General features: G+C 45.8%; 1 protein-coding gene across 1 annotated transcript in view; it reads left to right on the top strand.

The window, feature by feature from the left end:
* The window catches only part of TYRO3 (TYRO3 protein tyrosine kinase), a 59,218-nt gene that overhangs the window by 20,621 nt on the left and 17,841 nt on the right, over positions 1-20,756 (top strand). The window contains exons 6-12 of the mRNA XM_067557945.1: positions 2,000-2,115; positions 6,841-7,018; positions 8,554-8,696; positions 10,381-10,525; positions 17,711-17,840; positions 18,069-18,169; positions 20,437-20,532. Coding sequence (XP_067414046.1) covers positions 2,000-2,115; positions 6,841-7,018; positions 8,554-8,696; positions 10,381-10,525; positions 17,711-17,840; positions 18,069-18,169; positions 20,437-20,532 — 909 coding nt within the window. The remainder of the gene's footprint in view (positions 1-1,999; positions 2,116-6,840; positions 7,019-8,553; positions 8,697-10,380; positions 10,526-17,710; positions 17,841-18,068; positions 18,170-20,436; positions 20,533-20,756) is intronic.

The raw sequence follows: 20,756 nt of genomic DNA, 5'->3' as shown, positions 1-20,756 counted from the left end.
CACCTTTATTACAGGAAAACCAAACCACAGATGTGAGCAGTTTACTCAAGCTCACACAGGAAGTCTGTAGAAAGGCTGAGAACTGAATGGAGATCTCCTGATTTCCCCATTCAGTGCCTTAACAACCAGAAAGTCCTTTCTTTCCAGGAGCCACAATCTCAGTCCTGGAACCTTTGTAACTAGTTGTAGAATGATGAAGGCTTGTTCATTATTGGAATGAAGCAGACATTCCGCTCCAGTGCATGCCCTCCATGGCCCTCAGTGTAAGAAGCATGGTGAGAGGGCTGGGCTGGGCAGGACTAGATGTGCTGCACTTCAGCTGTGGGATGGCTTCTTGGGGGCTGTTGCAGTCAAGCATAAATGAGAGTAGATTGGAAGCTCCTCCAACTGATGGAAGTGGTAGAGTGGGGCTCTGGCAGAGCAAAGCATGGGGCAGGTGGAAAGGTGATTTTAAATCTCCTCCTCTCACCACTGGGCAGAGCCTGGGAGAAATGGAGACTCTGACCCATAGACTGAGACATGTCCCCTGCCCTAAGGACTTTAAAGCCTTTGAAACAGGACACATGAAATCACCCGTAGTAGAGGGTGATATGGAGATTGTGTGGGAGAACAAGGTAGATGTAGAGTTTAAGGAAGGATCTGAAGGCGGGGGAGGACTCTTGTCAGGCATCAAACTGGTGATTGTTTCAAGCATAAGATGCTGTATGAATGGAGAGACAAAGCCATAAGTGGGAGCAGAGGACCCTGGGAATGGTAAAGGGAGTGGTTTGGGAACCACAAATGGAATTCAAGGGAGATTAGGATTAAATGAGAGGAAAGATAAGTGTAGGGGACTGAAAGTGAGCACAAGGAACTTGCATTAAAAGACTGGAATCCAATGAAGAGACTTGGCAGAGGGGGGAGAGTGACATTGTGGGAACTAGGTAGCAAAGCTCCATTCGGGCCTTATTATGGGGGGGAAGGATAGTCATGTTAAATTACTCCTCTGGGGTTCTTGGTTCTGTTCCCAGTTGCACCACTGATTTGGAGTCTGACTTTGGGTAAATCATTTAACCTTGCCAGGCCTCAGTTTCCCTGTCATAAAATAGAGGTTCTTTGTGGGCTAATAACTATAAGCCTGGGCCTACCAACTCAAGTTCCATTTGAAAATGTTTGAGGAAAATTCTGTAACAAATCCCATGTGTTTGTATATATTTTTGATGACCAAACAGTGACTAAGTGCAGTGTTGAGCAGGAATTAGAATAGCATGAGCTAACCCCACTAGCAGTTCTCAGAGACCTCTCCAAAGGCCTGACTTCAGTAGACTCGAGATCAGAGGCGGTGGGGTGGCTAGGAGTAGAGGGGCTCAGCTTCCCCAAATCTATTTTCTGAGCCATCCTGCACAACTGCCCAGTTGGGCAGACAAAGCCCCAGGGCTGGCAGTGCCAGGGCTAGGAAGAAGGCGGAGCAGGGCATCACGGGGGGAGGGTCCCACTTTCATACTGAATTCCTGGCAGGTGAAGCTAGATTCCTGTCTTGGCAAGGGGCACTGGTTCCTGGCTCCTGAGCGCTGCTTCTCAGGAAGATTTGCTGGGATGAGGTGAGAATACCAGGAGGGGAGATCCTGAAGAGATTGCAGGGGGAGAGAAGAGGAGTCCGAGGGGAAGGGAGAGATCCTGAGGCCCCATGTCTGGTGGGAAGGGGGTGGGGCAGCGCAGGAAGGGCCCCACTTGTGTGCAGATGCATGCCTCAAACGATGCTGTGGTGGGCTCCTCTGGATCTGTGAGCAGTGAGAGTCAATGGGCCAGGGCAGGGAGCTGGGCTAAGCCCCAGGGGAAAGCAGCTGCTGCTGCAGAGTTGAGTGCGGGACAGGCTCAACACCCCTAGAGAACATGTTCAACAGCCGCCTGTGCTCGAGATCAAGCCCCAAATCCCCAGACTGCATCCTCCGTCTATGTCCCTGTGACTCTCTGCTCAGTTCTGTGTGTACTAAAGAGTTTCCTTGTTTTTTTATCGTAGCCATGCCTCTCCCTCCTTTCAATGTGACCGTAACCCGAGTCTCCAGTCACAATGCCAGCGTGACGTGGGTTCCGGGATTTGATGGCCGCTCTCCCCTTCATTCTTGCACGGTTCAGGTATGGTCCTCAGGACTCTCTGCTGGCCTACACACACACACACACTTTTTGTGGGAGCGTTAGGATTTGTAGGCCAACACTTTCAAACTTGGGAGCCTACGTCTGTATTTAGGCATCTAAAAAGGTGGCCTGATTTTTCAGAGGTGCTGAACTCCTGTTGCTCCAGTTGAAGGCCCTGGAAATTTTGGGTGTATAGCACCTCTTAAAGTCAGACCATTTAGGTAGGTGCCTAACTTCAGGCATCCCGGTTTGCAAACTTTGGCCTCATTCTTACTTGGAAGCTGAGCCACACGTTTGGTGACAGCGTGCCAAGTAGAGAGAGACAGCCCATGCCAGTCAAACCAGGCACATTCCCTAAGCTTGTGTATCTGTCAGGTATGAATATTGGGCAGCGTTCAGACAGCCCCCTTTGGCTCCCCTCCCTGGTTCCAGCTTTGATGTGAGATTCAGGGGAATCACTATGTGATGCTGATACACTTTCATTGGAAGGCAGGGATTAGAAGCACAAAGGTAAACTAGGAGCACAAATGCAGCATAGGCTGACCTGCTTTCTCTCCTCTCCCGTTTGGGGAGGGGGCAAGGAAGTAGGAGAGTCCATGCTCTGATGCTGATTTCCTTTCATAAATAAAATAAACCATAATTGTGGAGACATTTCTTTTAACACCCTCAGCAGAAATGATGCCTGGATAGAATCATAGAAGATTAGGGTTGGAAGGGAACTCAGGAGTCATCTAGTCCAACCCCTGCTGAAAGCAGGACCAACCCCAACTAAATCATCCCAGCCAGAGCTTTGTTAAGCCAGGCCTTAAAAACCTCTAAAGATGAAGATTCCACCACCTCCCTAGGTAACCCATTCCAGTGCTTCACCACCTTCCTGGTGAAAAAGCTTTTCCTAATATCCAACCTAGACCTCCCCAACTGCAACTTGAGACCATTGTTCCTTGTTCTGCCATCTGCCACCACTGAGAACAGCCTAGCTCCATCCTTCCTGGAACCCCCCTTCGTGTAATTGAAGGCTGCTATCAAATCCCCCCTCATTCTTCTCTTCTGTAGGCTAAACAAGCTCAGTTCCTTCAGCCTGTCCTCGTTAAGTCATGTGCTCCAGCCCCCTAATAATTTTCGTTGCCCTCCACTGGGCTTTCTCCAATTTGTCCACCTCCTTTCTGTAGTGGGGGGCCCAAAACTGGACACAGTACTCCAAATGTGGCCTCATCAATGCCGAATAGAGGGGAATAATCACTTTCTTCGGTCTGCTGGCAATGCTTCTACTAATGCAGCCCAATATGCTGTTAGCCTTCTTGACAACCAGGGCACACTGCTGCCTCATATCCAGCTTCTTGTCCACTGTAACCCCCAGGTCCTTTTCTGCAGGACTGCTGCCTAGCCCATTGGTCCCCAGTCTATAGCAGTGCATGGGAGTCTTCTGTCCTAAGTGCAGGACTCTGCACTTCTCCTTGTTGAACCTCATCAGGTTTCTTTTGGCCCAATCCTCTAATTTGTCTAGGTCACTCTGTATCCTATTCCTACCCTCCAGGGTATCTTCCACTCCCCCCACAGCTTAGCGTCATGCGTGAACATGCTGAGGGTGCAATTGACCCCATCATCCAGATCATTAATGAAGATGCTGAACAAAACCGACCCCAGGACTGACGCCTGGGGCACTCCACTTGCTACTGACTGCCAACTAGATATCGAGCCATTGATCACTACCTGTTGAGTCCAATGATCTAGCCAGCTTTCTATCCACCTTATAGTCCATTCATCCAACCCAAACTTCTGTAACTTGCAGGCAAGAATACTGTGGGAGACCATATAAAAAACTTCGCTAAAGTCAAGGTATATCACATCCACTGCTTTTCCCACATCCACAGAGCCAGTCATCTCATCATAGAAAGAAATCAGGTTGATCAGGCACAACTTGCCTTTGGTGAATCCATGCTGACTGTTCTTGATTACCTTTTTCTCCTCCAAGTGCTTCAAAATGGATTCTTTGAGGACCTGCTCCATGATTTTTCTAGGGCCTGAGATCTGTAGTTCCCCAGATCCTCCTCCTTCCCTTTTTTAAAGACGAGCACTATGTTTGCCTTTTTCCAGTCATCTGGGACCTCCCTCAATAGCCACGAGTTTTCAGAGATAATGGCCAATGGCTCTGTAATCACGTCAGCCAATTCCTTCAGCACCGTTGGATATAATGCATCCAGCCTCATGGACTTGTACACATCCAGCTTTTGTAAATAGTCCTGAACTTGTTCTGTCACCACTGAGGGCTGCTCACCTCCTCCCCATTCCGTGCTGCCCAGTGCAGTAATCTGGGAGCTGAACTTGTCTTTGAAGACAGAGGCAAAAAAGCATTTTTCCACATCATCTGTCACTAGGTTGCCTCCCCCGTTCAGTAAGGGGCCCACACGTTCCCTGACCACCTTCTTGTTGCTAACATAGCTGTAGAAAACCTTCTTGTTACCCTTCACATCCCTTGCTAGCTGCAACTCTAATTGTGCTTTGGCCTGCCTGATTTCACCCCTGCATGCTTGAGCAATATTTTTATACTCCTCCTCAGTCATCTGTCCAAGCTTCCACTTCTTGTAAACTTCCTTTTTGTGTTTCAGCTCACCAAAGATTTCTCTGTTAAGACAAGCCTGCCATGTTTGCTATTCTTTCTGTACATCAGGATGGTTTGTTCCTGTGCCCTCAATAAGGTTTCTTTAAAATACAGTCAGGTCTCCTGGACTCCTTTCCCTCTCATATTAGCTTCCCAGGGGATCCTGCCCATCAGTTCCCTGAAGGAGTAAAAATCTGTTTTTCTGAAGTCCGGGATCCATGTTCTGCTGTTCTCCTTTCTTCCTTTTGTCAGAATCCTGAACTCAACTATCTCATGGTCACTGCTGCCCAGGTTACCACCCACTTCTACTCCCCCTACCAATTCTTCCCTGTTTGTGAGCAGCAGGTCAAGAGGAGCATGGCTCCTAGTTGGTTCCTCCTTACTAGCCTTCTGTGTCTCTGATAGTATTGCTGCTGCTGCTGTTTGCAGCTCAAAATGAATTTCTTCCTATGTTTTGCAAGGCATTAGCCCTCATTGGCACAGCCTATTATTCCTGGTGTGCATGCTCATCAGCCTCAACTATGCTAATCTTTCTAGGGTCTGAGCTCCTCTTCTCTGCTTTGGGGCGGGAGGAGAGGGGAGAGGTAGAAAGAGAGCAGAATCAAAACAGCTTGGATTTCCTCCAGGCATGGGGCTTTAGCATTTCTTTAGCCTCATGGCCTTTTCTAGCTCCTTTCTATCCCCATGTGTGTATCTCCGATCAGGTAAACTGGACAATAATATTAGCCCAGAGGAGCTGGAGTTCCTGCAGTGTTTTTGGCATTGGAAAGCTCATGTTTCATTTTCCTTCTCTCCCCACCCCACAGCTCTGATTCTGTGAGAGCCGTTGACCCACATTTCCCTGTGAAAATGCATGCCTCTGGCTCCCAGTGAATGAGTGATTTGTCCTCCTGTTTAGGAGGATGTGGAAAGGAAGACGTGTTGGCTCTGGTTTTGGGGCACCTTGGGTGTACTCTGAGTCAGTTCACCACCGGCTCCGGTGGGCTGGGAGCTTCTCCTAGAGAAGGCTAAAATAGTGCCCCTTCTCCTCACTTCGATGCAAGGGGTGTTTCAGCAGGTAGGGGTGGGAAATGAATGCAGCTGCTTTGACTCTCCTCACACAGCTGAACAGAGGCATAACCAGAATTAGAGAATTTAACTGTAAAAGTCTGATTGCTCCCACCCAGCTCGGGATGACATTGTCAGGAACAATGACTTTGCCTATTATAGACCGTGCACAGCCTGAGCTTCTTTTTTATTATTCTTAGCAAAATAAATGAATAGATTAAAATGAGGGGGGCTGTTATATTCAGAGTGGAAATAAAGTTAGCAAAGATGTTTCACCTTTGTCAAGATTCCTGCGTTCTGTCCCCAGCCTTGCTACTGACTCATGGCGTGTGTCTTTGAGTAAAATGCGCTAAGCTGGAGCTCCCCAGTGGATTCCTCCTATTCTCAGGCCATCCGGGAGTGCTAGTGTTGAAGCTGTCTGCTTATAAAAGGGATCCAGTGAGAGCAAAGGTGATCCAGAATTCAGGTTGGGTACAACTTCAATTTTTGAGAAACTAAGGCCTGGAGAAATAACACCAAGATTCTTTTGAGTTCCAGGGGAAAGCATTTTGATTTGGAAAGAAAAACACTTTCCTCTGCAGTGTTTGCAACCCAAACACTGTAGCATTGTGCTAATGCAAGAGATCCTGAAAGTGACATTGATTAGAAACTGACAATGAACAAGGATGAAGCTGACTGTCTCTTTTCATTGTCCTAAGCTTAGAGAAATGCAAAAAGTCAACAAGCAGTGTCCATAGCATCAAGGACATTTAGATTTTAAAAATGTCTTTGCCTTTTAATAATCCATTGTGTTATTTATAATGCAGGTGAGGAAACATTTTTAAATGTGGGGCCAGGTCATCGGCTGGTATAAATCTTTGTACTTGAATTGAAGTCGGAGGGGTAGCCCATGATTTTCAATGTGACAGTGTCCCTTTAAATGTATCATTATACTGCCAATTCAGCATTTGCTGCTACTTGGGCCCGAACCGGTTCAGAAATTAGCCATTTGTGCGAAACAAATGCCCTTTTGTACAGCACGGTCTTGTTGTTCACTCTGCTTATCCTAATATATCTGCTTGCTTTTCTTCTCGAAACAGATTGCTGAGTCACATGAAGATCACAAGGGCTCTACAGAAATTGTCCATGTGCCTCCTTTTACCTATGGTTTACCGGGATTAAAACACTCCACCAATTATAGTGTGCGGGTTCAGTGCACTAATGAGATGGGCACCTCTCCTTTCACAGACTGGGCTTATTTTCAGACCCTGGAGTTAGGTAAGCAAATGACAGACAGAGGCTGGAAAAGTTAAAAGAAGTGTTGCTATGTAATAAGTCAGTTTTGATCGGGGCGGGAGGGGGGAAGCTTGGGATGAACATTGATAAATTTAATTGAACTCCTCACTGAGTCAGAAATGCAAGGAACCTATAGGTCATGAGTTTGCACATCCACTCTGAAGTCTCCTAAAGTCCTCCTATTCAGTATTGGTGAGGCCGCATTTGGAGTATTGTGTCCAGTTTTGGGCCCCCCACTACAAAAAGGATGTGGACAAGTTGGAGAGAGTCCAGCGGAGGGCAACAAAAATGATTAGGGGGCTGGAGCACAAGACTTATGAGGAGAGGCTGAGGGAACTAGGCTTGTTTAGTCTGCAAAAGAGAGAACAAGGGGGGATTTGATAGAAGCCTTTAATTACCTGAACGAGGGTCCAGAAAGGATGCAGCTAGGCTATTCTCAGTGGTGGCAGATGACAGAACAAGGAGCAACGGTCTCAAGTTGCAGTGGGGGAGGTCTAGGTTGGATATTAGGAAAAAGTTTTTCACTAGGAGGGTAGTGAAGCACTGGAATGGGTTACCTAGGGAGGTGGTGGAATCTCCATCTTTAGAGGTTTTTAAGCTGCGGCTTGACAAAGCCCTGGCTGGGATGATTTAGCTGAGGTTAGTCCTGCTTTGAGCAGGAGCTTGGACTAGATGACCTCCTGAGATCCCTTCCAACTCTAATCTTCTATGATTCTATTATTTGTCTTAAAGTGAGTGATGCTATTGTGAGAAAAGTGATTGTAAACATGGTTTTATTTTTGGGTGGTGGTTCCATATTTATTCTCACTCACATAGCTGCCAAATCCTATTTGCAGGTTTACAAGTCAAATATGAAAGCTACCAATCCCTCTTGGAATCTTAAAGTAAAATCAATATAGCGGGCCAAACATATCCCTGGTGACTCATGGCTGGTGTAACTTAATTGAGTCACACTAGGGATGAAGTTGGCCCATTCATTCTGCTTCTTACATCATCTCTAGTAATAAAAATTCTGCAGCTGGAATATGACTGGCAACACTGATGCACAAGGTAGAATGGAAACTAACTTACTCTCCCATAGCTGTATTAGCTGGGCAGGCCTAACGGGCTTAACAGCTTTCTTGTGGAGCTCCCTTTGTGCTGGTGGAAGGTACGTTGGTGGTCCGAAGACAATTTGTGGGCACTGGACTTCTGTGTGCATATGCCAGTGCCCTGGGGATCGCTGAGATCCATGTGGCTCTTGAGAATAGGTGGGTAGAGATCTGCAAGGGGCGGAGGGCTAACCCCCTGCTTCTTCTGTAGGAGTGATGGGGTGGAGGCAAACCCAAGACTGCCCAAGGGAAGAATTGAAAGCAAATGTAGAGAGAGGAACCTTGCAGGGATTTTTATTTTTCTCCTCAGATTCTATCCTTTGGGTTTTCCCCTGAGAGCGGGGGCTCTGAGCCTCACATTGTGGGGGACAGAAGTTCTTGTTCTGTAGTGCAACTGACTGGGTATCTATCATCCTTTGTCTCCAGCTCCAGGCAGTTCTCCACAAAACATCCACATCATCCAAAGAGACACTAGCCTGGTTTTGGGGTGGGAAGGAGTGGCTCCGGACATGCTGAAAGAAAATCTACTGGGATACAGGCTTGAGTGGAGTCAGGATAATGTCACTCAGGTAACATATCCAGAAATCAACCGTGGGGAGATTGACGGCTCATCCTTCAGGACAGAGTTATGGAATGTTAAAACTGAGTCTCCAAGACCATTCTGCCTCTCCTGTGTGCTGTTCTCTCTGGGCTAGGTCCTCAGCTGATGCAAATAGACATTGCTCCCTTGGTTTCAGTGGAGCTACTCTGATTTACATCAGCTGAGAATCTGGCCCAATTCTGCATTCTTTGCACCTCCAAAACTCCCATTCATATCAATTAAATACCATCAGGGAATCCATGAACACAGTCACTTGAAATTAAGGAGAATTCTGAGTATGCAAAATTTACAACAGGGGGTGGGTGGGTGTGTGTAAGTGTAAGTGTAAACCACACACAGTGGCTGCATCTCAAAGCAAGCAGTCCTTTGGACTGATCATTTATGACATGTAAGTTTGGTTGTGCTCAGATACCACAGTGATGGGTTCAGGGCACTGTAGAATCAGGCACCACAGCAGTTGAAAATGGAAAGTGCAAAGCATTAGTACAGTGTAAATATTTCCACATTTCCTTGTCCCCTTCCCCCCCATGTCCACTCTGCATCCCAGAGCTTTTCTACCAGGACAGCTGGGGATACTTCTCACCCCTTACACGCTCCTGCCAACACAGAGGGTGCATCAGTGCATGGCTGAGTGCACTATGCACTACTAATCCCCAGCTGCACAACTCCCTTTAGGAGAAGGTAACCAGCCAGAATAAATTAGCACAGCCCTGAGCTCTGATGCACTCTGAGACCCAAACCAGTTCCCAGCTGCTCCTTGCATCAGAGATTCACAAAAACCACTGCCAAGGGGGTGGGCCCAATGTCTGAACATCAGTACTTACTTTTCCCTGATACCTGCTTTTGAAGTTCATGTGATTCTTTATGGTGTTTTCCCACTTCTATACAAATGCTTTTCTCAAAAATACATGCTCTGCCAGTGACCCCCTAAAGATGAGCAAGCCTGCCATAGCAGACAAAGGGAGGAAAATGTGGCTTATTTAAGTTATTTCCCCTCACACGTGTGCCAGTTTCACACCAGTGCAGGTCCACCGACTTTGGTGGAATACCTGCTGAATTATATCAGTGGGAGAAGAAAATCAGACCTAATATTGGTTGCCAAAAAGTTTCAATGTTCTACTGTAAGTGATGAGTGTAAAAAGGATCTTAAAAATTATGGCAAATACTTTGGCCATGCACTCTTGAGTGAAACTTGGCCACGAATGCTGGAGGGTGTTTGGAATTTGGCAACACGTTAAAACAAACAGAAATTATTGTTCTGATTAAGCTGGCAGTGGCTTTGCAGCAAGTTGCAGCAGCTTTATGTCTTTGAAGCAGAAAGAATTGTGTATTTTAAAAGAGCAAAAGAATACATTTCTGTAGCTCCTTTCATTCAAAGACCTCAAAGCATTCATTAATTAAGCCTCACAATGTTCTTATATGCTAGAAAGATATTACTATTAGCCATTTTAGAGACAGGAAAGCTAAAACACAGAATAAATTACACTTAAGATAACACAGCCAGTCAGTGACAGAAACAGGAGTCCTGACTCCACGCCTTGCTCTAGCCTCTGGACACAGTGATCCATTTGAACAATTAATAATAATAAAAAGCACAGTTTTCTCCTCATTCCTTTGAATGCAGGTTACTACTTCTTGTTGTCTGCTTTCAGGGGGAAATGACAGTATATGACACAACAGCCAATCTTACAACATGGAATCCCCAAAAAGACGTTGTAATCAGAGTGTGTGTACTAAACTCAGCTGGCTGTGGACCCTGGAGTGACACCTTACTGGTTGCAGCCCAGGAGGTCATGGGTGAGTTGCAGGATGATTTTAGTTTGCTTTCACCCTGGCGAAAATGCTCTCTCATAAGCTGGGAAACTGTGACTGCTGCTGGTACCATTGTATCGTGCTGGCCGTGTGCCTGTCAGTGCACACAGCCGACCAAGCAGCATGGCTGTCTACACAGTACATTTCATTGAACAAAACAGAAATGAAATATTCTTTAAAGATCTGGCAGGAGCAAAACAATTCCCACCTGCTGCTGTCATCTTTAATGGTACCACAGCGGTAGTACATGGAAGGGGGGAAGGGAGATACAATTCAAGAGCAGAAGGCAAGGGACTGAGTCTCCTCTCGCTTAGGCTGTGTCCACACACATTCGCACTGATAAAGTGAAACTGGTGCAGTCCCTCATGTGGATTCTCTTCTCTGGGTTTAGTTTACAGCTGCTCCTAAGTGATTTAAGATAAACCAAAATCATCCATGTTTAAACTGAGTCTCCACACAGCCTTTTGCTCTGGCTTAACTAAATTGGTTTAAAATCACATCTTATCTATTAAACTGGAGCAACAATGCATGTAGACAAGTCCTTCTACTGGAGTAAATCTGGGGTCATTTCACCAGAGTCAGTGGGCCAGATCTGCAGCTAGTGTACATCAGCATGCCCTTGGACCAGAGCAATGCCAATTTATACCAGCTCAGGGAATGGCACTGTGGAGTTACAGTGGTGCGAGTGAGAGGAGTCCCGGACACAGTGAACCTCACATAAGAATGGCCATACTGGGGCAGGCCAATGGTCCATGTAGCTCAGTATCCTGTCACCTGACAGTGGCCATTGCCAGACACTTCAGAGGGAATGAACAGAATGGCAATTTTGAATGATCCATCCCTTGTTGCCCAGTCCCAGTTTCTTGCAGCTGGTGGTTAGGGACACCCCGAGCATGGGGTTGTGTCCCTGACCATCTTGGCCAGGAGTTCCCAAATTATGGCCCGCGGGCCGCCGCACGTGACCTGCAGACACATTTTTACCAGCCTGCTGAGTCCAGTGGCATTACAATTATGTGCGGCCCTTCATAACAGGGGTCGACAGCCTTTCACAAGTGGTGTGGCAAGTCTTCATTCCCCCCTCCCGGCCCCACCCCTTCCCACTGCCCCTATCCCGCGTGACATGGGCCCACAGCCCTGGCCAGAAGCCGTTCAGCCCCAAGCAGCACCACAAGGCGGCCGCTCCCCCCTCCCAGCCACACCTCTTCCCCCCCCACCCCTCTTCCATGTGATGTTGGCCCAGCCCCTCCGACCCGCCATAAGACCAAGACTGAGGCCTGGTCTACACTGGTGGCTTAATTTGAATTAAAGTCCCTTAATTCGAATTAATTACTCCTGCGTCTACACTTGCGCATTGTTAATTCGAATTAAAGAGCCTTTAAAATCGAATTAATAAAACCACCTCTGCAAGAGGATTAGCACCTGAAGCGCATCAGTTAATTCGCATTAGTGTGAGTGTGGATGCAATGGGACTTAATTCAAATTAATTGGCCTCCAGAGTGTATCACATGATGCCCCATTTCAGTACCCTCCCCCAAAGCAGCCCCAGGAAGATTTAAATCTTAATTTCCTGCGGTGAATGGGTTTAAAATCCAAGCTGCGCTCACCGGCCCCCCCCCCCCCTGCCACACACACACACACAACAAGCCCTTTGCAGTTTGTCTCTTTAAGGTTTTGAAAGATTTCACCACCCACCCCTCTCCCCGCATGGTGAATGCGTTTTAACTGCCCAGCAAGCCCTTTGCAGTTTGTCCCTTTAAGATTTGTCCCTTTTAAAGTTTAGCCCTTTAAAGTTTGTCCCTTTGAAAGATTTCACCACCGACCCCCCCCTCCCCGCGTGGTGAATGCATTTGAAATGCCAGCAGTGAAAGGAAATTCTTTGCTACATTGTTTCAGTGGCCAATCATGGAAATTGATACTTAAAGAGTTTATTCACAGTGCTACATGTGGATACATTATATCATGCTTTCCATCAGTGAAATAGAAACATTTGTATCACTGTATTAATATACTAACTGACTCCCTTGTTATTTATCTTAGGTTCTACAGACACCTGTAGAATCAAAATCAAAGGCAAGCAATATACAGGGAGTGGTGGGGGGAGCATAAAAGGCAAACAGCATACAGTTCTAAAGTAATCCAGGATAAGCTGCGATGTATTTGTCATGGTCAAAATGAGAGCATAGTTCAGCTGACTCCATGTGCCTGCAGCAATGATCGGGGGAGTAAAAAAACAGCATGAAAATCCTTTTCCTGTTTGTTTGGGGGTGGGGGAAGAGGGTGGGGGAAGCAGTGCTGCATACTGGGATGGTGACACTTGTCACAACAGCCTCTATGGTTAGTTGCACTGTGGGATAGTTTCCCACATTGCACTGCTTTCTAATTCGAATTAAGGCTGGCCAGTGTGGACGCAAGAAACCAGCACAAACACTGTAGTGTGGACAGTCTGCAGCGCTTTCTATAAATTGCTTTCTGTAATTCGAATTAAGCTAATTCGAATTAGTGCTGCAGTGTAGACATAGCCTGAATGATGTGGCCCTGGCAGCTGGAAGTTTGATCTTGACCCCTGATCTTGGCTAATAGCCATTCATGGACCTATCCTTTCCATTTCCTTTCATCTTGTGCGATCCCAGTTTACTCTTAGGCAAAGGGCCCTGATCTGAATGCAGGAGAAAATCTAGCCCAATGAGTGCAAAAGGGCTGCAAACCCCTGAAGTTCTGCTGTGGAAGCACTTTTCCCTTGCGTTGCACTGATGTAAATGGCTATTGGAGGTGCAGGGCAGTGGGCAATAAGGCTCTTTCTCACCTTTGTGGATTTTTTGTTTTTACTGCATGTGCTTTGACTGTTTAGTTTTTACTGACCCCCCTAGCTCCCATTTGCTATTTCAGTATCACTTTTTATCGTTCATTTCCTGCATTAAAAATAAACTCTTGGCTGGTTCTTAAAAAAACTCTTGGCTGGTATTTAAAAAATAATGAATTGTGTGGCTCTGGCGATCATGAAAGAGACAAACTAACAACATTAGGACAAATCCTGAATTCCAAGGGAAGTCCTATCTCTCCCATCCCTTGTGCAGCCCTTCCATACTGATTCTGATGGTAGATAGCCCTCCATGCCCTATGATATTATTATTATTAGCAAATCAGAATTGGGGCTCCACTGACTTTCAGTGAGGCTCAGGCTCTTAAATGCCTTCAGTTTCAAAAGTGAGACTTCGCTGTCTAAATCACTGAGGCCTTCCAGTGCTGACTGAGCAAAGCCTCCCTTTTAAAATCTGGGCCTTACAGTCTAAATAGACAAGAAAGACAAAGGTCAGGAGGAAAGGATGTGGCATATATACAGGGTGATCAGGATTTCTATTCTATTTTATATAAATTCTTAGGCTACATTCATGACCAGAGTATCTGAGCTCCTTCCAGTCATGCATTAAGCAACATGACTAACAGCTGTCATGAGTTGTTTGTCTCTCATCCTCTCCACCGGGGGGAGAAGTGTGTGCAGTAGAGCATCTTGTCTTGGTAGGATTTGGGGTGTTGTTTTGTTTTTTAAATATACATGTTCCAATGTATTTATGATCGAGAAGACATGGTCAAAGAAATGCAACTTGCACTTAGTTCTTAGGGGAGTTCATTCCACAGTCCCAAGATGGCCCCCAAGTAAGGTCTGTCTCATACACAGATGAGCTTTACCCTTATTGTTGAGAGGTCCACTGGGCCAGAGAAGCAACCACAGTTGACCACAGAAGTTGACCACAGTTTTCATCCCAGAACTTCAGGTGGTCTTTCAGATATCTGGGCCCAAGCCATGGAGCTCCTTGAAATTCTGTGGGAAGCCAGTATGGAGAATGGAGGACGTGTCTGATGTGCTTGCAGAAGCCTGTGTTGTTGTGGAGGTGTTCTGCACTAGTTGGAGTTTCCTACATGCTGAAGTCTTTGTGCCCAGGTTTATCAGATAGCTGTAATCTAACTGAGAAGTGATGAAGATGTGAACAACTGAGGCCATCCACCACCCTCACTGTTACTGCTAATGTTGCTTTTGATGACTTAGTCATCTGCACATAGCCCTCTAAAGCCCCATGCTTGCAGTAAGGTCAGCAGTGGTGGTCATCTGTGCCCCACAGTGCTCCTTGCAGGATCAGTGCATAGGCCTTCAACGCAGGACTTGAGTGGGTCTGAAGTGCTGGTTCCTTACACAGGCTGAATGTTACCTCCAGTTAGTCAGTGTCCCCTGTATGTATTTCCCATGACAACCACAATGAGAAAATTACCTTAAAGAACTAAAATGTGACTGGAGAATCACTGAAATTGGCAGGGGCCTCTGGGGCAGGTGTTGTGCCTGAAGCAATGTTTAGCCCATTCTCGTTAACTGACTAGATTTCCAGGGGATGATGTGCCTTTAAATTGGAATAAGATAACCAGAAAAGAACAGAACACTTTTTGTTGGTTTTTGTCTAAAAAAAAAAACAAACAATTTTTTAAAGTCACTCTGGACTGATGCTTATTGTGGCCAAGAGTTGGCCCTCAGCAAGTACACATGACCAAGGGTGATAAAGCAAGCAAATAGGGTTAATTACAGGAATGCTGACAGGCCTTAAACCATAGAGCTACAGAAATAATGTAGCTTTGTTTCTGACCTGTGCCTGATGGAAAATAAAAGTAGCGACTTTCCGAAAATAGCTAACAGGCACTTTGTATAGGTGCTCAGTGTGCAAAATGCCAAGAGAGGGGCCGTTAACATCTCCCACTGCCGCGGTAGGGGTGGCTAAATTTATAACAGCTTTAAATAATGTCATTGCAGAGAACCAGTTAACGCTCTGCTTTCTGCACAAGGGAATGTTTTGCTCTGAGAGAAGAACCTGGCACAAATACTGCAGGGACATGAGCAGAATGATCTAATAGGTTTTCTCAGTCTTTAATGTTTATGAGCATGTACTTAGGGGGACCCTTAGGATGTACTCTTTGTACATCGTTAGGGTGAAACAACTGCACAGTTAATAAAAACCAGTGGTCTGATAACACCAGAACGCTCCCAAATGCTTATATAAGCAAATATATAATTCTACTGTATTTTTTGTCTCGTGCAACACTGTCAGTAAGACATCTTCCACAGAGAGAGACTCAGGGTGGAGGGTGAGGAGGCAATTATTGCCATCTTTACTCAGGCTGCAACGCTTCTCTCTAGTTCAGCAGGAAGAAGGGATGTAACTGGGGCACATCTGGGTTGGGGGCCAATAGCTCTAGGACATACGCTTCCCTTTCCTCCAGCCCTGTGGATAAATTGTGCAGTTGACACTTCTTTGTGCCAGAGGGGTCAGAGGTAAGGGGATGATCACTCTACGGCACTGGCCCCTTCCGTCGTACACAGAGGTCAGACCGGGCTGGTATGTGGTGGTTCACCATTCCAGCACGCCTCTGTTGGTCCTAGCAGTTTCTGTAGAATTTAACTTTCCTTTTTTAAAAAAAGAAAAGTTTCTAGTCTTTCAGGTTTTGAAGGAGACCTTCTGAATCTGACCCAAAGTGGTGCCTGTAAACAGACTGAAAGAGAGGTGTGAACTGCCCTCCTATGTCTCACTGGGGCATTATCATTTGGTTCCAGAGATGGCCTGAAGGTGATTAAGAAGAGATGAGTGCTGATAAATGGGCACTGAAGCTCGTTTACAGCAGTGCAACTAAAACTCTGATAGCTTTTTCACAAGCAAGCATAGGGGTACTAGCCCCCATTCCCTGGATTCATTCCAACTCCGGAGTTTACACTGTCTCCCTAAATTTCTCTGCTTTATTACATTAATTGTTCTTCACTCCGTTAAAAATTCCACAGAAGGGATATACAATTCAACAGATACAGAAGGCCCAGAAATGCTCTCACCAGACAAGACTTCATCAGCTATAAGAATGTCTGACTTCCTTCCCCCTAGCACCCATCTGAGCAGATGGGACCCATGGAGAGAGGTTCCTCCAGTTCTCAGCCCATTGGACTGCCATTTTTTCCAACCAGTAGTGACAGGAATAGTCAGCAAGGGACATACAATAGATCATTACAGATCATTCCCCTCAGCCCCCAGTCTCCCAGAACCTGGTAAAGCCACAGTCAGCTGATGGAGTCTATCAAGCTAGTGCCAAGGCTGGAGAGATGCCCAAGGACTTGTCCACATTCTTCTCCCATTCCCAAATAATTGGGAAACGTTAAGGTTATCCTGGATTTGAAGAACTGGAATAAATTAATAAAAATATCACAATTCCAGTTGAGAAACCAATGGTGCTTTAGAGACCATATATGAGCACTCATATCTTACTGCTCCATTTCTCAGGACAGTTTCCTACACTTCCTAATCAGGCAGGTTCTAAGGTTCTCCTAATGCATAAGCACATTTGCAAGATAGGGCCCTAACCTTTGGCCTCACCCCTTCCCCAACAATATTCACAAAGATATTTGTTCTGGAGGCAGCTCTCAATCAGAAAGGGGGTCATATCTATCCTTTTCTGTATGCCACACAGCAAAGAGCACTGTCAAAACAGAGACTGAAAACAGTGTTATGGTTAATTTCCACCAAGCCAATGGACTCATGGTGGACTTTCAAAAAGTCAGTGTATCCAGTTTGTCTTACACGGAACATCAGAGTCACAATCAATGCCAAGATCCTCTACCGTTTTTCAGAAGGCTCCCAAGCCTGTGAGATATGCTTGGCATCATGTATAGATCTCCTGGCCTGGACAAGACACCTCACTTCAGAGTGAAACTGTACATAAGACTACCCTTGTTAAGCGACCTCTTGTTTTAAGAATCCACCCCAAAACATACTGAATTAAATTCTGATCTGATCTACAATGGTGTAATCTGGAATAACTCCCTTTACTTAATTGTCATGGGTGTAACTAAAAATAAGACCCACCCATATGATGCCGGTCTGCTTTACCTTTGCTAGAAGATCATCTCAGTTAACAGCCAGGTTTTTGATGAACAGCTGAGTAGTTGCTCAAGCCGAATCTCACTGTTGATAGATCCCCAAGGGATTGTTCTATTAAGCAAGATTAAGTTCTATTGTTCTATACAGTAAGATTGTTCTATTAACTTGTACGGAAAAAAGTATCTTGGTGAGGTGGATTAATTCAGCTGCTGTTTGTCAAGCATAGATGATCACCTGCTTCCTAACCATTGTCTTATCTTCCACCTAGATGGCCAGAGACAACCACCCTATGGGACATCCTGGGTTCCTGTGGCTTTGGGCATTCTCACTGCTCTGGTTACAGCTGTGGCCCTGGCACTTATTCTCCTTCGAAAAAGAAGAAAAGAAACTCGGTTAGGGTAAGATAGATTCTTTTCATGGTTATGGAAGCTGGAGATGGTGGTCTTCAGCTCCCTCTCCACTGTGGTTTTTCATTCATTGTTTTTTATAATGAAGACTTGTGGCAGACTGAACATTTCTGCTCCTTGTTTGGAGCCATTGCATTGTCTGATCGATTTGTGGGGGACACCTCTCTAGCAATGAATGGCCTTGTGCATTGTGCTTTTGTGCTTCTTTTTGCCTCCCAGACAAGCCTTCGGCAGTGTGATTGGCAGGGGAGAACCAGTGGTCCATTTCAGAGCAGCCAGGTCTTTCAACAGGGAATGCCCAGAGCGGATTGAGGCAACATGTAGGTAAAATGGTCTGAATGACTCTTTCCAGCAAGTCTTATTCACATGTATATCTTGGTCTCCCTCACCTTTCCCTAAAACTCACTCTTTAGGATGAAAAACTGGGATTAACTCAAATGAGGCTCCAGACATAGTGTGGGCAGGTGCTGAGCATGTTTCTCTACACAGGTCTCGTAGCTATTAAATCCTAAATCTTTGTCTAATCCAGCTCTGGGAATAGGCTGTCAATAGGGCTAGACTGTCCTGTGGACAAATGTCCACAAGAGTCTGGGTTGAGGCCACCCTGGTGGATTTGAAACAAAGTCTACAGAGGTGAAAGGCTGGTGTGTTAGCCTACTTAGTTACATAGCTTCTAGCCCCTCTGCGTTTGATTTTACTCTAAGAGAACATCTTCTGGCTGCTATCATTTCATACTACAGTGCAAAGTTCAATGGGTCTGATTCACCACTCCATTACACCAGTGTTACGCTGGTGTGACTCCACTGACAGTAATGTCCATGGCCTAACCGAGATTAATCTGGGCTAATGTAATAATAGAACAGCCTTCGCATTAAAAATAGCCCTTCAAAATGTGGTACAAACATGAACTAATTAATCAGTCCTCTGAGCACCAGTATGAGGCAAGGAAGAAATATTATGCTGCCGTTTACAGATGAGAAGCTGAGTCATATTTAAGTGATGTGTGCAAGAGTCAGAGCCAGAATTAGAAATTCCATCTTCCAGTTCTGTGTTGAACTCTGCAAAGGGGTGATTCCTTGGAGCTGTGCTGCATCCCTGGACTGGGATGATTGCAAACACATGCCTTTGACTCTGCTCCTCTGGAGCCAGAAACAGGGCCCAAGCATAATTTTTCAGGCCCAGTACAAACTTGTAACACGGGCCCCCTCCCACACACATACCACAATCCCTCATCCCACACATACAATCTCATGAGCCATGAAAAAAGTTTGAATTCTGAAATTACTGTTACATATTCTACATTTCGGAAAAATCCCCCCCCCCCCCCCCCCCCCCCCCCCCCCCGGCCTTTGCTATTTTTGTTTAACATAACATCCATCCTGAGAGTCCTACAAGTTTACTGACTATTTTGCAACTTTTTGGTCATGATAAAGGTATTATATCCTGTCAATGTCTTGATTTTTTTATTCTAATGGACCAATGTGACTGCAAACATTTTATAATTAGGCCAATTAACTTTAAAGCTTTATTTTTCTGGCTTTTTTCATTGCAAAATCATGAATTAGGCCCCCCCTCCCCCCAAGTCAATTTCTCTGGGGCTGGTAGTTCTTGATCTTGATGTGATAGACCAGGTCACAGAGAGGAGCACAAATCTCTCAGTCTCAAACTACAAGTCCTAGTTTAACTGTACAAGCACACACTCTATTCTAGAGAAGGGCCTGGGCTGGGCCAGCAGGCCCAGTAACTCACTGTTCAGAAAGTTGCTTGAGACGGCGCTAACACTGCTTCTCATTGGCTCCAGCAAATCTCACAAGATCTGGACAACAGATATATAGATACAGGGAAATAAGTTTCTATAAATATCCTCAGGCATGATCTACAATTTAGCCTCAATATTTTCCTCATGGTAATGGGAGTTGCAGTCTGGGCCGGGCCTCCGGGCCTCGGTAAAGTGTACCCTTCCCTCCTCCTCCTCCTCCTCCCCCCCCCTCCCCCCCCGCATGTGGGGGTCCTGTTCTGAAATTGTTCTATTGTCCTAATGCCCATCATGTATTGTGTATTATCTTATCCCTCCTCATCAGGCACAGTGAGACTTGTACTGTGTGTATTAACAGTTAAATTAAGGGCCAGTTAAGTTAAGTTAAGGACCAGATCCTCAACCATTGTAAACTGGTGCTGCTCCATAGATGTCAGTGGAGATATGCTGATTTATACCTGCTGAAGTCCCAAACATTCCTCTGGGGAACTGATACAAGTCTGGCTGCTCAGTGTTATTTACGGTGCTCTTATATCCTGCTTGCTTTTGGGGTTACCAAGAGCAGTGTTATCCTAGCATTTCCATCTCTGCCCCTTTGTCACTGAACGAGTAGTTTTCATGTGCCTGAAAGTTATTGGCATCTTGTCTTGCAGGAGGCTCAAGGATGTGGGAGGAGCCATCCCTTTTCCAAATTCACCAACCTATAATATGGGAATAGGAGTGAAGGGCTGGATTATGGGAGAGTGCTAATGAACTGGACTCACTGAATGTTCTTCTAGAACCTTTGGTCTTGCATCCCTCTTTCAATCCCTCTTCCTTTCATTTTACCAGTGGACAGCATAGGGATCAGCGATGACCTAAAGACCAAACTCAAGGATGTTCTGATCCAGGAGCAGCAGTTCACTCTGGGAAGGATGCTAGGCAAGGGTGAGTCTGTACCAAGACCCCAGTGTGACCTAATACACTCTGATTAAGGCCCCATCTATATTACAACTATCATGAGGTCAGGGGAAGCAGTTACAACCTAGTCAACCCTTGATTCTGTTAAACATGGATAAAGTTGTAGTTTAGACTGGCCCTCGTCATCTCCTGGGTTAAAACAATTCAAGGCTTTAGTTTGGTTATGGGAAAATGGTTAGGCCTCATCTACA

Source organism: Emydura macquarii, unplaced genomic scaffold (assembly GCF_026122565.2).
Source record: "Emydura macquarii macquarii isolate MOO-44397 ecotype Brisbane River unplaced genomic scaffold, CSIRO-AGI_Emac_v2 contig_1876, whole genome shotgun sequence".
NCBI classification, from domain to species: Eukaryota; Metazoa; Chordata; order Testudines; family Chelidae; genus Emydura; species Emydura macquarii.
Note: the sequence above shows the minus strand (reverse complement) of the source record. Positions and strands in the feature narration are given on the sequence as shown.